Below are 14846 nucleotides of genomic sequence, written 5' to 3'. Positions count from 1 at the left end.
AATGATAGTGGAGAGAATGATTTATTTCAGCATTTATTTCTTTCATCACATTCCCAATGGGTCAGAAGTTTACATAACTCAATTAGTATTTGATAACATTACCTTTAAATTGTTTAACTTGGGTCAAACGTTTTGGGTAGCTTTCCACAAGCTTCCCTAAATAAGTTGGGTGAATTTTGGCCCATTCCTCCTGACAGAACTGGTGTAACTGAGTCAGGTGTATAGGCCTCCTTTCTCACACGCTTTTTCAGTTCTGCCCACAAATGTTCTGTAGGATTGTGGTCAGGGCTTTGTGATGGCCACTCCAATACCTTGATTTTGTTGTCCTGAAGCTTTTTTGCAACAACTTTAGAAGTATGCTTGGGGTCATTGTCCATTTGGAAGACCCATTTGCGACCAAGCTATAACTTCCTGACTGATGTCTTGAGATGTTGCTTCAATATATCCACATAATTTTCCTAACTCATGATGCCATCTATTTTGTGAAGTGCACCAGCCACACCTGCAGCAAAGCACCCCCACAAGATGATGCTGCCACCCCATGCTTCATGGTTGGGATGGGGTTCTTCAGCTTGCAATCCTCCCCCTTTTTCCTCCAAACATAACAATGGTCATTATGGAAAAACAGTCTTATTTTTGTTTCATCAGACCAGAGGACATTTCTCCAAAAAGTACGATCTTTGTCCCCATGTGCAGTTGGAAACCGTAATCTTGCTTTTTATGGCGGTTTTGGAGCAGTGGCTTCTTCCTTGCTGAGCGGCCTTTCAGGTCATGTTGATACCGGACTCGTTTTACTGTGGATATATATACTTTTGTACCTGTTTCCTCCAGCATCTTCACAAGGTCCTTTGCTGTTGTTCTGGGATTGATTTGCACTTTTCCCACCAAAGTACTTTCAGCTTTTGAGACAGGATGTGTCTCCTTCCTGAGGGGTATGACGGCTGTGTGGTCCCATGGTGTTTATACTTGTGTACTATTGTTTTTACAGATGAATGTGGTACCTTCAGGCATTTGGAAATTGCTCCCAAGGATGAACCAGACTTGTGGAGGTCTACCATTTTTGTCTGAGGTCTTGGCTGATTTCTTTTGATTTTCCCATGATGTCAAGCAAAGAGACACTGAGTTTGAAGGTAGGCCTTGAAATACCTCCACAGCTGCACCTCCAATTGACTCAAATGATGTCAATTAGCCTATCAGAAGCTTCTAAAGCCATGAAATCATTTTCTGGAATTTTCCAAGCTGTTTAAAGGCACAGTCAACTTAGTGTATGTAAACTTCTGACCCACTGGAATTGTGATACAGTGAATTATAAGTGAAATAATCTGTCTGTCAACAATTGTTGGAAGAATTACTTGTGTCATGTACAAAGTAGATGTCCTAACTGACTGGCCAAAACTATAGTTTGTTAACAAGACATTTGTGGAGTGGTTGAAAAACGAGTTCTAATGACTCCAACCTAAGTGTTTGTAAACTTCCGACTTCAATTGTATTGACTCAGGGGTGTGAATACTCATATTTCTGTATTTCATGTTCAATAAATGTGCAAACATTTCTAAAAACATGTTTTAACCTTTTAATTATGGATTATTTTGTGTAGATGGCTGAGAAAAAAGTATATTTAATCCATTTTGAATTCAGGCTGAAACACAACATGTTGAATAAGTCAAAAGGGATGAACACTTTCTGAAGGCACTGTAACTAACATTGTTGTTCTTCCAACATGCTTTCATTTTAAGTACAGAAACACTAAGCAATTTACCATTATACCAAGTATCTGCAGAACACTACAGAGGTTGCCTGAACTAATTGCAATTAGTGGTTCAAAGATTCCTGAGAGTCAATGACAAGTGTGTGTGACTAGACTCTGTTATAACTAATTTGTTTAATTACTGGAACATTTCTCAGGCTGTTTGTTTGTGTGTGTGTGTGTGTGTGTGTGTGTGTGTGTGTGTGTGTGTGTGTGTGTGTGTGTGTGTGTGTGTGTGTGTCTTAGGCTGTGAGATATTAACCTCAGCGTAACCATTAACTTCTAATCAGGAAAGAAAAATAAAAAATACATTATTCAATAATAGTTTAACAATTCCATTTACTCCCACGCCTCCTTATGAGTAGAGCCAAGTAATTGTCTCTCTATGGACCTCTGTTTTTGTGTGTGTGTGCTGAAAAGTACTTACCTTGTATAGCTGTATTGATTCAGAATTAAACATCCTAATTTATTCTCACTGATTTAGAAAAACTTTCCTAAGTGGCTACAGTTTTCTGAAATCAATTAGTTTAGACCCGGCTGTCCCTGAGCTCACCTTGTGGATGCCTTCAGAGGGGCTGGAGACTGAGTGTTCGTGGCCGTTGTTCTTGCTGATGGTTCTCCAGAGCTCAGCGAAGGTGCTGTCCTGTTCCAGAGCATTGGTGCCTTTGGCTCTGAAGTACTCGTACACGGCGGAGTCTCTCACTGTTCCGTAGGCTAGGTCCATCTGTTTGGACAAGTCCTGGAATGTCCTGTCGAGCCAAACAAGGGATATGGGTCACATGGAGGATAAGTAGTCATGTGCTTTCAGAGGTCGCCCTATGCGACCAGAATGATGCATTTGTCAATATTTTATTTTCAAGCATACAAAGTACACTGTATTCCTACTATTAGTTCCCTTCACAAATGCATACAAGAAGCAACACTAATTCAGGTATTCAAATGTTTTATATTCAGTATACCTTGGAGTACCTCTACATAAATAATAGTAGATAATTGCAATTCAAGCACAGTCAAATATGGCCTTAGCACTTGAAGTTGCGCCTAAGTATCTTTTCAAATCCTGTAACTTACAGGAAAGGAACTAATGAACAAAACAATGCAGAGGTGTTAAGTGCCAAATGTTGATGTCTTATCATAGGAAAATAAGAATAGAATATAGCTGCAGGCAACAAAAAAGGATGACAGAAAGGACAGTCGGATAACAAAGCAAGCACTCTATCATGTAGGAACTCTTCCTTTACGTGCAATCAGTGAAAGCATTACCATGTTTACCGCTCAATACTACAAGGATGACGCAAATGAAGATGTCATTGTTAAAGTCATTATTTAATTATTGAGTTTATATACCAATTCTGGGGTCAATTCGACTAATGGTTTATGTTAATATTTTCAGCGTTATTTTCACGATATTTCACATTGATTGTCTGCATAATTTAAATGTAACATTAATTTGCATGAGACAAAGTCCACTTGATCAATTTATTTTATTTTTAATTTTTATTTCACCTTTACTTAACCAGGTAGGTCAGTTGAGGACAAGTTCTCATTTACAACTGTGACCTGGCCAAGATGTGCCACAAAAACAACAACACAGAGTTACACATGGGATAAACAAACGTACAGTCAATAACACAATAGATAGAAAAATCTGTATACAGTGTGTGCAAATGAAGTAAGGAGGTAAGGCAATAAACAGGCCATAGTGGCGAAGTAATTACAATTTAGCAATTAACAATTAACAATGGAGTGATAGATGTGCAGATGAGGATGTGCAAGTAGAAAAAAAAGAGTTATTGCTCTGGTAGCCTATGGTGCCAATGACATCTATACTGCCAACAACTAGTCTGGTGCAGCCATCTAAGGTTGCAGTAACTTTAAATTCACACAGCTTCTAAGGACATATACATAAAGTTTACATAACAAATGTCATGACCCCATCTCCATTAGTTCAGTTCTTGTAGCTCTGCTGTGATATCGTGCCATCTAGTGGTGTAGCGTGGCTGACTTTGAATGCAGCAGATAATCATTCTCAAATTTCTTGAGTCTATATACCAAATCTAGAGTCAATCTGAATTATGGTTAATGAGAATAAGATGTCAAAAATATTCTTAGCATTAGTATATGTGCTAACGTGCATTTATAGGTACATTGCGGCCATATTTGAATGCAAAAAAAAAAACTACTCAAAACCATTCAAATCTGGAGTGAATCGTATGGATGGTTCATGAGGAGAAGATGGTTTTGTGCATTAGCGTTACATATGCAAATAATGAGTTAATAGTTTCCCTGTTTTTTCATAGTACTAAGTTCAGTGAGGTTCATGTTAAGGACATGATAGCGATGACACGTTTCTAGTTGATAGGCAACTGTGGATTGGATTTACATTGGTTGAAATCAGTGGTCACCAACCGGTCAATCGTGATCGACTGGTCGATCTCCAAGGCATTCCTTGTTGATCACCAAACATTTCTGTAAAAAACCCAACGATAAAGTCTTGCGTTGTTATTCAGCACTGTCAACGCTTTGTTTAACACTTTTATTAGTGTGTTGTCCCTACTGCAGTTGCAACGAATGACTGTAGCAAAGTATTCCGATAAGCTTGCGTTGTTATTACTAGCAGCTTGTGTCTTTTTTAATATCAAGGAATATTTCACTTTCTCTGGTCATAGGAGTAACATGAATTGGTGCATGAGGGAGAATTAATGCAGTGCGACTTGAGTTTTGCCATCAGCTGGAAGACTCCCTTTTCTCAGAGACGGTAAGGAGAGGGGAGGGACGGTGAGTCAGGGGAGGGACGGTGAGTCGGGTGAGAGGCAGCCTCACCGCTGCTACCTCCCCTCAGACTGACCATCAGATGCAGGATATCAGTCCAGAAAAAAATGCTAATTATTATGCCCGCTCAGCTGTGCCTCACAAGTAATACAACAAATGATCTATTACCAGTGTCATCATATACCTACCTACATTTAAAAATATATAATTTCTAAATGGTCTGAGAAGAACAACTTTGGCAGGGCAAATCAAGCATAGCCAATATGCAGTGATAATGTATTGTATTTGTATTTATTATGGATAGTCAAGGACAGGAGGTTGGGAAAAGCTTGTATTTGTATTAATTGCAGATCCCCATTAGCTGCTGCCAAGGCAGTACCTACTCTTCCTGGGGTCAAGCAAAATTAAGGCAGCTTATACAATTTTAAAAACATTACAATACATTCACAACACACTGTGTGCCCTCAGGCCCCTACTCCACCACTACCACATATCTACAGTACTAAATCCATGTGTATGTGTGTGTATAGTGCATATGTTATCGTGTGTGTGTGTGTGTGTGTGTGTGTGTGTGTGTGTGTGTGTGTGTGTATGTGTATGCATGTGTCTGTGCCTATGTTTGTGTTGCTTCACAGTCCCCGCTGTTCCATGAGATGTTTTTTATCGGTTTTTTAAATCTAAATTTTACTGCTTGCATCAGTTACTTGATGTGAAATATAGTTCCATGTAGTCATGGCTCTATGTATTACTGTGCACCTCCCACTGTCTGTTCTGGTGGACTTGGGGACTGTGAAGAGACTTCTTGTTGCATGTTTTGTGGGGTATGCATGGGTGTCCGAGGTGTGTGCCAGTAGTTTAGACAGACATCTCAGTGCATTCAACATGTCAATACCTCTCATAAATACAAGTAGTGATGGAGTCAAACTCTCCTCCACTTGGAGCCAGGAGAGATTGACATCCAAGGGCTAGCCGTGCTGCCCTGTTCTGAACCAATTGCAATTTTCCTAAGTCCTTCCTTGTGGCACCTGACCACACGACTGAACAGTAGTCAAGATGCGACAAAACTAGGGCGTGTTGGACCTTCTTCATCTTCATCTTAGGTACTATTGTATCAATATGTTTTGACCATTACAGTTTACAATCTAGGATTAATCCAAGCAGTTTAGTCATCTCAACTTGCTCAACCTCCACACCATTTATTACACGTTTTAGTTGATGTTTAGAGTTTAGTGAATGTTTTGTCCCAAATACAATGCTTTTAGTTTTAGAAATATTTAGGGCCAACTTATTCCTTGCCACCCACTCTGACACTAACTGCAACTCTTTGTTAAGTGTTGCAGTCATTTCAGTCGCTGTAGTAGCTGACGTGTATAGTGTTGAGTCATCCGTATACATAGACACTCTGGCTATTACTCAGTCAGTGGCATGTCGTTAGTAAAAATTTAAAATAGCAAGGGGCCTAAACAGCTACCCTGGAAAATTCCTGATTATACCTGGATTATGTTTGAGAGGCTTCCGTTAAAGAACATCCTCTGTGTTCTGTTAGACAAGTAACTCTTTATCCACATATTAGCAGGGGGTGTAAAGCCATAACACATACATTTTCCAGCAGCAGACTATGATCGATAATGTCAAAAGCTGCACTGAGGTTTAACAAGACAGCCTACTGAACAAATCTCATTGCTCCAGAACTGTTTTTAATTGGTTAATGTTGCATAGGCTTATGTTTTTTAAATCACGTTTAAAAAAAATCTGAGCAATAGATCTCTGCTTGAATTTTAACACAGAAAGTGTTGGGAGCTGACCACTGGTTAAAATGGACATGTAAATTGTTATTTATGATTTGTCAATTCAGCCATCTTTTGACTAATCGCTTAGATTTTTTTGTGCATATTAGCGTACAGTACCAGTCAAAAGTTTGGACACACCTACTCATTGAAGGGTTTTTCTTTATTTTTACTAATTTCTACATTGTAGAATAACTATTAAATAACACATATGGAATCATGTAGTAACCAAAAAAGTTAAAAAGAAAAAATATATTTTAGATTTTAGATTCTTCGAAGTAGCCACCCTTTGCCTTGACAGCTTTGCAGTCTTGGCATTCTCTCAAACAGCTTCATGAGGAATGCTTTTCCAACCGTCTTGAAGGAGTTCCCACATATGCTGAGCACTAGTTGGCTGCTTTTCCTTCACTCTGCGGTCCAACTCATCCCAAACCATCTCAATTGGGTTGTGAAGGCCATGTACAATTGAACCTTTATTTAACTTAGCAAGTCAGTTTAGAACAAATTCTTATTTACAATGACGGCCTACCCCGGCCAAACCCAGATGACGCTGGGCCAATTGTGCACCGCCCTATGGGACTCCCAATCACACCCAGATGTGATACAGCCTGGATTCGAATCAGGGACTGTAGTGACACATCTTGCACTAAGATGCAGTGCCTTAGACCACTGCACCACTCGGGACTTTACTGAATTTGCTAATATGCATCTACAGGTATAGTGTGGATATCTTTGTACGCATCAATGTTATTTTCTCAACCTCTATAGGGATTGAGTGCAAATACCACATTTAGAGTGAATCTGACTTTCAGTCCTTGAGAAGAATATTTTGTATGATTATTTTAAGTATTAACTTTACATTGTAAAAAAAGTTCAATGTTAATAGTTTCCTTTAAGATATCAACGCCAAACTTAACATGGTTCATAATGGTAATGTATTTGATGCTTCAAGTTGATAGGCCCTTGTTGAGTGGATTTACAAAGGATTTAAATGGACAAGTCAAATCTGATTTATCATTAATTTAGCCATCGCTTAACCAATCCCTTAGCTTTTCTCAAACTAAGTTAAGAGATGTACCTTGGGCCTACATACCAAATTACTGTTAATTGGATTTACAGATGTAGGATCTTCATTTGAGCCAGTTTGCTACAACAGGAAAATAATCCTGCAGTTAAAGAAAATGTGAATTATTATGTGGATTATAATTAATGGACATTTTTTTCTAAGGGTTTATACATTTTTCACTAGGGAAAATCAAGTCTGAGATTTCAAAGTTGAAATGACAAACTGTAGATGCCTTTTTAAAACTCAAATACACTGAGTGTACAGGAGCCAACTTGACACAACTGTGGGAAGCATTGAAGTCAACATGGGCCAGCATCCTTGTGGAATGCTTTTGACACCTTTTAGAGTCCATGCCAAGACAAATTGAGGCTGTTGTGGGGACAAAAGGGGGACTCAGTATTAGGAAGGTCTTCCTAATGAACACTTAGTGTATATTGTATGCTCAAAATAATGGGAAAAACATATGGTTTAATACAAATACAATTGAGAGAAAAAAATTAAGAGCTTTTGATTAACAAGTAATTTTAAAAAATCTCGAAAAGATAGGGGTCAATCTTATTGGCACCTCTAATACCTTTCAATACCTCACCCTGCGAGGATAACGGCACTGAGCCTTTTTTCTAAAATGTTTTATGCGATTTGGAGGGATATTAGAAAATTCCTTCATAAATAATTGTTCCAGATCCTTGATATCATTTGTCTGTACTTGTGGACTGCCCTCTTTAATTTAAGAATCAGACTGAGACATTGCAAAATGTTGATTTTGTGGTCAATTAACCATTTATTTGGGAATTTTGATGGGGGATTGGGGTTATTGTCTTGCTGGAAGAACCACTTGAGGCCAAGTTTCAGCCTCCTGGCAGAGGCAACCAGGTTTTTTAATAAAATGTCCTGGTACTGGGTAAAGTTCATGATCCCATTGACCTTAACAAGGAATTCAGCACCATTAGAAGCAAAATAGCCCCATAACATCAAAGATCCACCACCATTAGTTACAGTAGGTATTAGGATATTTTCTGCATAATTTTCCTCTTTGACGCCAGACCCACCACTGGTGTACATGGTCAAAGAGCTCTATTTTCATGTCTCAATTGGTTAGAAGAGCATTTGGAAATGTTTTGGCGAAAACATTCCTGACAATGCTGCTATCATGAAGTGACTCAGTACTGTCTATTTTGGTAAGGTTTCTCTAAGGGACATTTTACTGTGCAGGTTTTCCTCAGTGCATTTTTGACTGTATTCCAGACCAGGTCTAATAACTTGCCAATTGTCTATTATATGTTTTGTATGCCACACAAAAAAACTTGTTACTATGAGGTATTTAGTGAATCGGTGTGAATAGAGGAGTTTCTCATATCGTTCAGCAGAGAGACATCATCAATCTGAAGCAATACATAAAATCCCAGTCCTTTAATCTCACCTCTCCACCCTGAGGCATGGTGATTACGCTCTCTTATGTTTAAATAAAGAATGAGAAGTAATTATCACACCAGTTTTCATTACATTTAGTTTATGGCATGATTCAAGCAAGCACATGTTGACTGATGGAGCTTACAGCATTTATTGATTAAATCTTTCCTGCCACTTACACACACTAGCACTTTGATTTACACACACGCACAGATGAATGCATGCATGTACAAACAACTTTTTCCTTTTTTCTAGAGACTTGATTTGGCCCCAAGACAATACAGATATACAGCGAGGGAAAAAAGTATTTGATTCCCTGCTGATCCACTGACAAAGAAATTATCAGTCTATATTTTTAATGGTTGGTTTATTTAAACAGTGAGAGACAGAATAACAACAAAAAAATCCAGAAAAACGCATGTCAAAAATTTTATAAATTGATTTGCATTTTAATGTGGGAAATAAGTATTTGACCCACTCTCAATCAGAAAGATTTCTGGCTCCCAGGTGTCTTTTATACAGGTAAGGAGCTGAGATTAGGAGCACACTCTTAATAACAAATAACATTTGGACAGAGGAGGGAAAACTTTTTTTAAGGAGTGGGTTAGGAATTACAATTGTCTGTCATAGTGTGTGTGAATCACACATGGTCCATATTTATGGGATTGTATAAGAGAGACAACATGTCAACAGCCTGCCCAACTTGAGTTTATTGGTATGTCTAATTTTGCCTAAATGGGTGAAATCTAACCCACAAAGACAAATAACACCAGGAAATTGGCAGTGCAGGTCAATGCTGGAAAAAGTAAGACATACCAGTATTCTTGCAGTTGAAGACACTTACCACCAGGACATCACCACATCATTCAATGAGTCTTAAAGATAGAAGGAAACACTGTACAACAGGGTTGATAATTGTTGATAACGTACCGAACAGCGTTGTCCATGCGGGACACCGTGAGGTAGGCTGCCAGGTTGGCCGTGTAGGAGGAACACACAATGAGGGTGAAAAGCCACCAGCTGCCCATGACGATACGTAGAGCCACAGAACCCAGGATGGAGTCTCCACCTAGAAACACAAGATAAATTAGTATGTACTGTATGAAGTCTTGAACAAGATTATGTGGATTTGATTCATTGTTTGTGATATCACAACTTATTGCACCATTACTCTTCTGGTTTTGTTTTAGCCTGGTGATCCTAATGATCTGGTTGATTTTTTTATAATGGAATTGTATTTTTCAGGACCTCAAAAAATTATTCTGCTCTCTCTCGCCTGTCTCCATATCATAGCACTTCATCGTACTCTTTCTAACTGTCTCTATGTCAATTTCAGTCTTAATTTCGGTCTCTCTTTTTAACCCTCTTTCTACCAAATATTTTTCCTCTCATTCCCTCTCTAAATGCTCCTCCACATTCCCACTGTTTGCCCAGGCAGCTAGCTGGCTCTCTCTTCCTGTAGCAGAAGTCTAAGCACTCTGTCTCCATACATGGCCTAACTTCACAGAAAGTGGAAGAGGAAATGTCAATGTAAATTATCATTTTGAAGAGTAAAGCCACAGAAATGTCATCTGAGAGATTCAGGCTGTGAGAAAAAAACAACATGCATTTGTGTCCAAGTGTCACTATCAACGATGTACCCTTAGGACTTTTTCAAAAAAGAAAAAGAAGAAAACCGGAGTAATATCGTGTTCATGCAGCACTAATACCAAGGTCAAGAGGTTCTAGAAGATTTCCTTCAGAGAGGTGTTTGTGGAAAAATCTAAATGCCATAGGGTAATATTTAAAAAAAATAATAACAAAATACAGTATATATATATATACAGTACCAGTCAAAAGTTTGGACACACCTACTCATTCCAGGGTTTTTATCAATTTGTTCTATTTTCTGCATTGTAGAATAATAGTGAAGACATCAAAACTATGAAATAACACATGGAATCATGTAAAAAAAAAAAGGCCACATCAACATCAAAATAAATGTTATATTGTCACGGCTGTTTGAAGGAGCGGACCAAAATGCAGCGTGTTCGTAGTTCCACATATTTATTAAACATGAAACTAAATGCAATACATAAATACTTGAAATACAAAAACAACAAACCGTGACGCAGAGGACAACACACTACTCAAAAGATAATAACCCACAAACAACAATGAGAAAAACCCCTACTTAAATATGATCTCTAATCAGAGGCAATGAGGATCAGCTGCCTCCAATTAGAGATCAACCTCAAACAATCCCAACATAGAAATAGACAAACTAGAACTTAAACATAGAAATAGAAAACATAGAACAACCCAAAACACCCCCTGTCACGCCCTGCCCTACTCTACTATAGAAAATGACATCTTACTAGGGTCAGGACATGATATATATTCTTCAAAGTAGCCACCCTTTGCCTTGATAACAGCTTTGCACACTCTTGGCATTCTCTCAATCAGCTTCATGAGGTAGTCACCTGGAATGCATTTAATGCAATGGTATTAGGGTTGCGAAGGGTCGGAAACATTCCAGTAAATTTCCTGAATTTTTCTGGAAATTTTCAATGGGAAGTTAAGCCCGGGAATTTGGGGAATTTTGCTTAAATTCATCAACAAAGTTAGCTTATAACAGTGAACCTTTTTATGTGGGATACGCAAGGCAATTCAAGGTCTTGTGGCATATTTTGGTTAAACTATCCCGAATTCAATGGAATTGCAACTCTCTGCATGCACAATACATTCTTCCATCACATGTACAGCTGATTCTCAAGATCTTGCACACTAATGAGATGCTATTGAGCCCACACTACTACACTGTCTGAGCCAAGGACTCAATGCTTTCTGGTAAGTTTTGATTACAATACTGGGTGGGGTGAATATATTTTATATGACAGATTCTTTTTTGTTAACTAGTAAATAGTAGCCTACAGCAAAGTTTGTTTAAATCATTTCTAACTTGTTAACAACTTCTGCTAGTTAGTTTTTGCTACCATGTGGGTTTTAGCTTGCTTGAGCCTTCTGAGGAGTGTTAATTCACCTGTTTCCATACATGTTTCATTTTAAAACATTTATCTTACAAATGAGTTGTTTAATCTAACTGCTTAACCCTTGTGTTGTCTTAAGGGTAAAAAATGACCCGCCACTATGTTTAACCTCTTACATCTAGGGGGCAGTAATTTCACGGCTGGATAAAAAACGTACCCGATTTAATCTGATTATTAGTCCTGCCCAGAAACTGGAATATGCATATAATTATTAGCTTTGGAGAGAAAACACTCCAAAGTTTCTGAAACTGTTTGAATGGTGTCTGTGAGTATAACAGAACTCCTATGGCAGGCAAAAACCTGAGATGCTTCTGTTCAGGAAGTACCCTGTCTGAACATTTCTTGCCCTTCTTTATTATCTCTGTCGTTTACAAAGGATCTCTGCTCTTACGTGACACTTCTCACGTCAACAATGGAGTCTCACAGCCCGGGAAAAACAGGAATGACGTAATTCAAAGCCCTGGCTGAAGCACACGAGAGCAAAAGCTGAGTGGTCAGTCAATGGACTAAGCCTTAGGCGCGTGACACGCCCCGCCCCCGGCTTTCGGTTTTTTCCTCAGTTTACAGACAGGCAGATTCCCGGTCGGAATATTATCGCTTCTCTACGAGATAAATTGCATAAATATTGGTTTTAAACAGCGGTTGACATGCTTCGAAGTACGGTAATGGAATATTTAGAAATTTTTTGTCATATTTTGCGTCATGCTCGTGGCCGAGATTTAGCGTTGGGATAGTGTCTAGAACGCACGAACAAAACGTCGCTGTTTGGATATAACGATGGATTATTTGGGACCAAACCTACATTTGTTATTGAAGTAGAAGTCCTGGCAGTGTATTCTGATGAAGAACAAGCAAGGTAAGAACATTTTTCTTATAGGAAATGTGATTTTGGTGAAGGCTAAACTTGCAGGGTGTCTAAATAGCTAGCCCTGTAACGCCGGGCTATGTACTTACATTATTGCAAAATGTGCTTCATCCGAAAAGCTATTTTAAAATCGGACATATCGAGTGCATAGAGGAGTTCTGTATCTATAATTCTTAAAATAATTGTTATGCTTTTTGTGAACGTTTATCGTGAGTAATTTAGTAAAATCACCGGAAGTGTTCGGTGGGAATGCTAGTTCTGAACGTCACATGCTAATGTAAAAAGCTGGTTTTTGATATAAATATGAACTTGATTGAACAGACATGCATGTATTGTATAACACAATGTCCTAGGTGTGTCATCTGATGAAGATCATCAAAGGTTAGTGCTGCATTTAGATATGGTTTGGGTTTATGTGACATGATATGCTAGCTTGAAAAATGGCTGTGTGATTATTCCTGGCTGGGTACTCTGCTGACATAATCTAATGTTTTGCTTTCGCTGTAAAGCCTTTTTGAAATCGGACAGTTTGGTTAGATAAAGGAGAGTCTTGTCTTTAAATAGCTGTAAAATAGTCATATGTTTGAAAAGTGTAAGTTTTCGGATTTAGAGGAGTTTGAATTTCGCGCCCCGCCCATCATTGGATATTGGAGCAGACGTTCCGCTAGCGGAACGTGTAGATGTAAGAGGTTTTAAGCAGAGAAAACCCCCTAAATTATATTTTTTGATTAGAAATTTGATGACTTTTTATAGAGTGACGCCAACATTACAAAAAGCGAAACATCGTCTTTGTTCATATTTCGATGAAAGCTGTACACAACCAGGGTACAAAGATTGTCTTAGGGTCATTTCTGACCCGGCAGTTATACAATTATTTACACACCACAAAAACCACAAAGATACACACACACAATGAGAAATTGAGATTGTGTGCTACTGATTGAACTCAGACAAAACTAAAATTGTCTTGGGAATGTGCAGCATCTCCCCTCCATGACCCCACACATGACTCAAGTTCACAGACAAAATAAAAAAAACTTCTGACAAAATAAAAATGTCTTGAAAGCATTGTTCACTAATGGGGAATGCAGGCAGAGGCTATAAAGGTGCTGCAGATGACAGTTCCCCTGGTTCTCTCTTTGCTGAAGCCATGAGTGCACATTTCAGTGCCCAACAGGTTGTAGATCAGATTTTTTCAGATGTCCAGGAGGAACTAGAGAACAATTATTTAGAAGAGGAGGTATCTGAAGAAGAAGATGGGGAAGAATACAACCCAGAGCACGATGCATCATCTTCAGATGAAGAAGAAATCCTGACATTTTTGTCAAAGAACAGCAAAATAACATGGTCCTTGTCACCATATGACAACCAGGGCAGGATGGCAGCACAAAATGTCATAAGGATGACCCAAGGGCGCACAAGACATGCAGTTGCCCATGCCTAGGACATTGCCTCAACATTCTACATGTTCATCACACCAGCCATCGAAAAAAATCATCCTGGAGATGACACATTTGGAGGGTTTCCGTAAATATGGAGACAACTGGAAAAGGATGGATGAGATTAACCTGCGTGCCTACATAGGGCTGCTAATCTTAACGGTGTGTATAGGTCCCGAGGCGAGGTTACATGTAGTCTCTGGGATGCAGAGAGAGGAAGGGCGATTTTCAGTGTCACGATGCAACTGAAAGTCTTTCACACATTCTCAAGAATGCTACGATTTGATAACCGTGAGTCAAGACCTGCAAGACGCGCGAGAGACAAACTGGCAGCCATAAGAGAGGTCTGGGAGAAGTGGGTGGAGCATCTGCCATACCTCTACAACCCTGGGCCTGAAGTAACAGTGGATGAGCAATTGGTTCCATTCAGAGGTACATTTTTATTTTCATATCTGTAATGTAAGTGATTTTCACTGTTCATTTTATGTGTTGCTGTAATATCATTGATTTATGTGATTTGTTTTCTGTGGCACTGATACTAATTACTGGTAGTAATCTCTTTTGTCAAAAGGTCGCTGTCCTTTCCGGCAGAATATGCCCAGCAAGCCAGCAAAGTACAGCATCAAGATATGGGTTGCCTGTGACGCACAATCCAGCTACGCCATTTCTTGGAGAGATTTCTGAATGTTCTTCGCCCAGCACACACCCCTCCAACCAGACATGCTTTATCT

The 14846-nt window shown here is 38.9% G+C and overlaps 1 protein-coding gene across 1 annotated transcript in view; it reads right to left on the bottom strand.

Moving 5' to 3' along the window:
- LOC115153257 (glutamate receptor ionotropic, delta-1) overlaps nt 1-14846 on the bottom strand; it is a 454984-nt gene that overhangs the window by 31214 nt on the left and 408924 nt on the right. The window contains exons 12-13 of the mRNA XM_029698512.1: nt 9713-9851; nt 2301-2496 (exon numbers count right to left, since the gene is read on the bottom strand). Of these exons, the coding sequence (XP_029554372.1) occupies nt 2301-2496; nt 9713-9851 (335 nt within the window). The remainder of the gene's footprint in view (nt 1-2300; nt 2497-9712; nt 9852-14846) is intronic.

This window comes from Salmo trutta, chromosome 18 (genome assembly GCF_901001165.1).
Source record: "Salmo trutta chromosome 18, fSalTru1.1, whole genome shotgun sequence".
Classification (NCBI taxonomy): domain Eukaryota; kingdom Metazoa; phylum Chordata; class Actinopteri; order Salmoniformes; family Salmonidae; genus Salmo; species Salmo trutta.
Note: the sequence above shows the minus strand (reverse complement) of the source record. Positions and strands in the feature narration are given on the sequence as shown.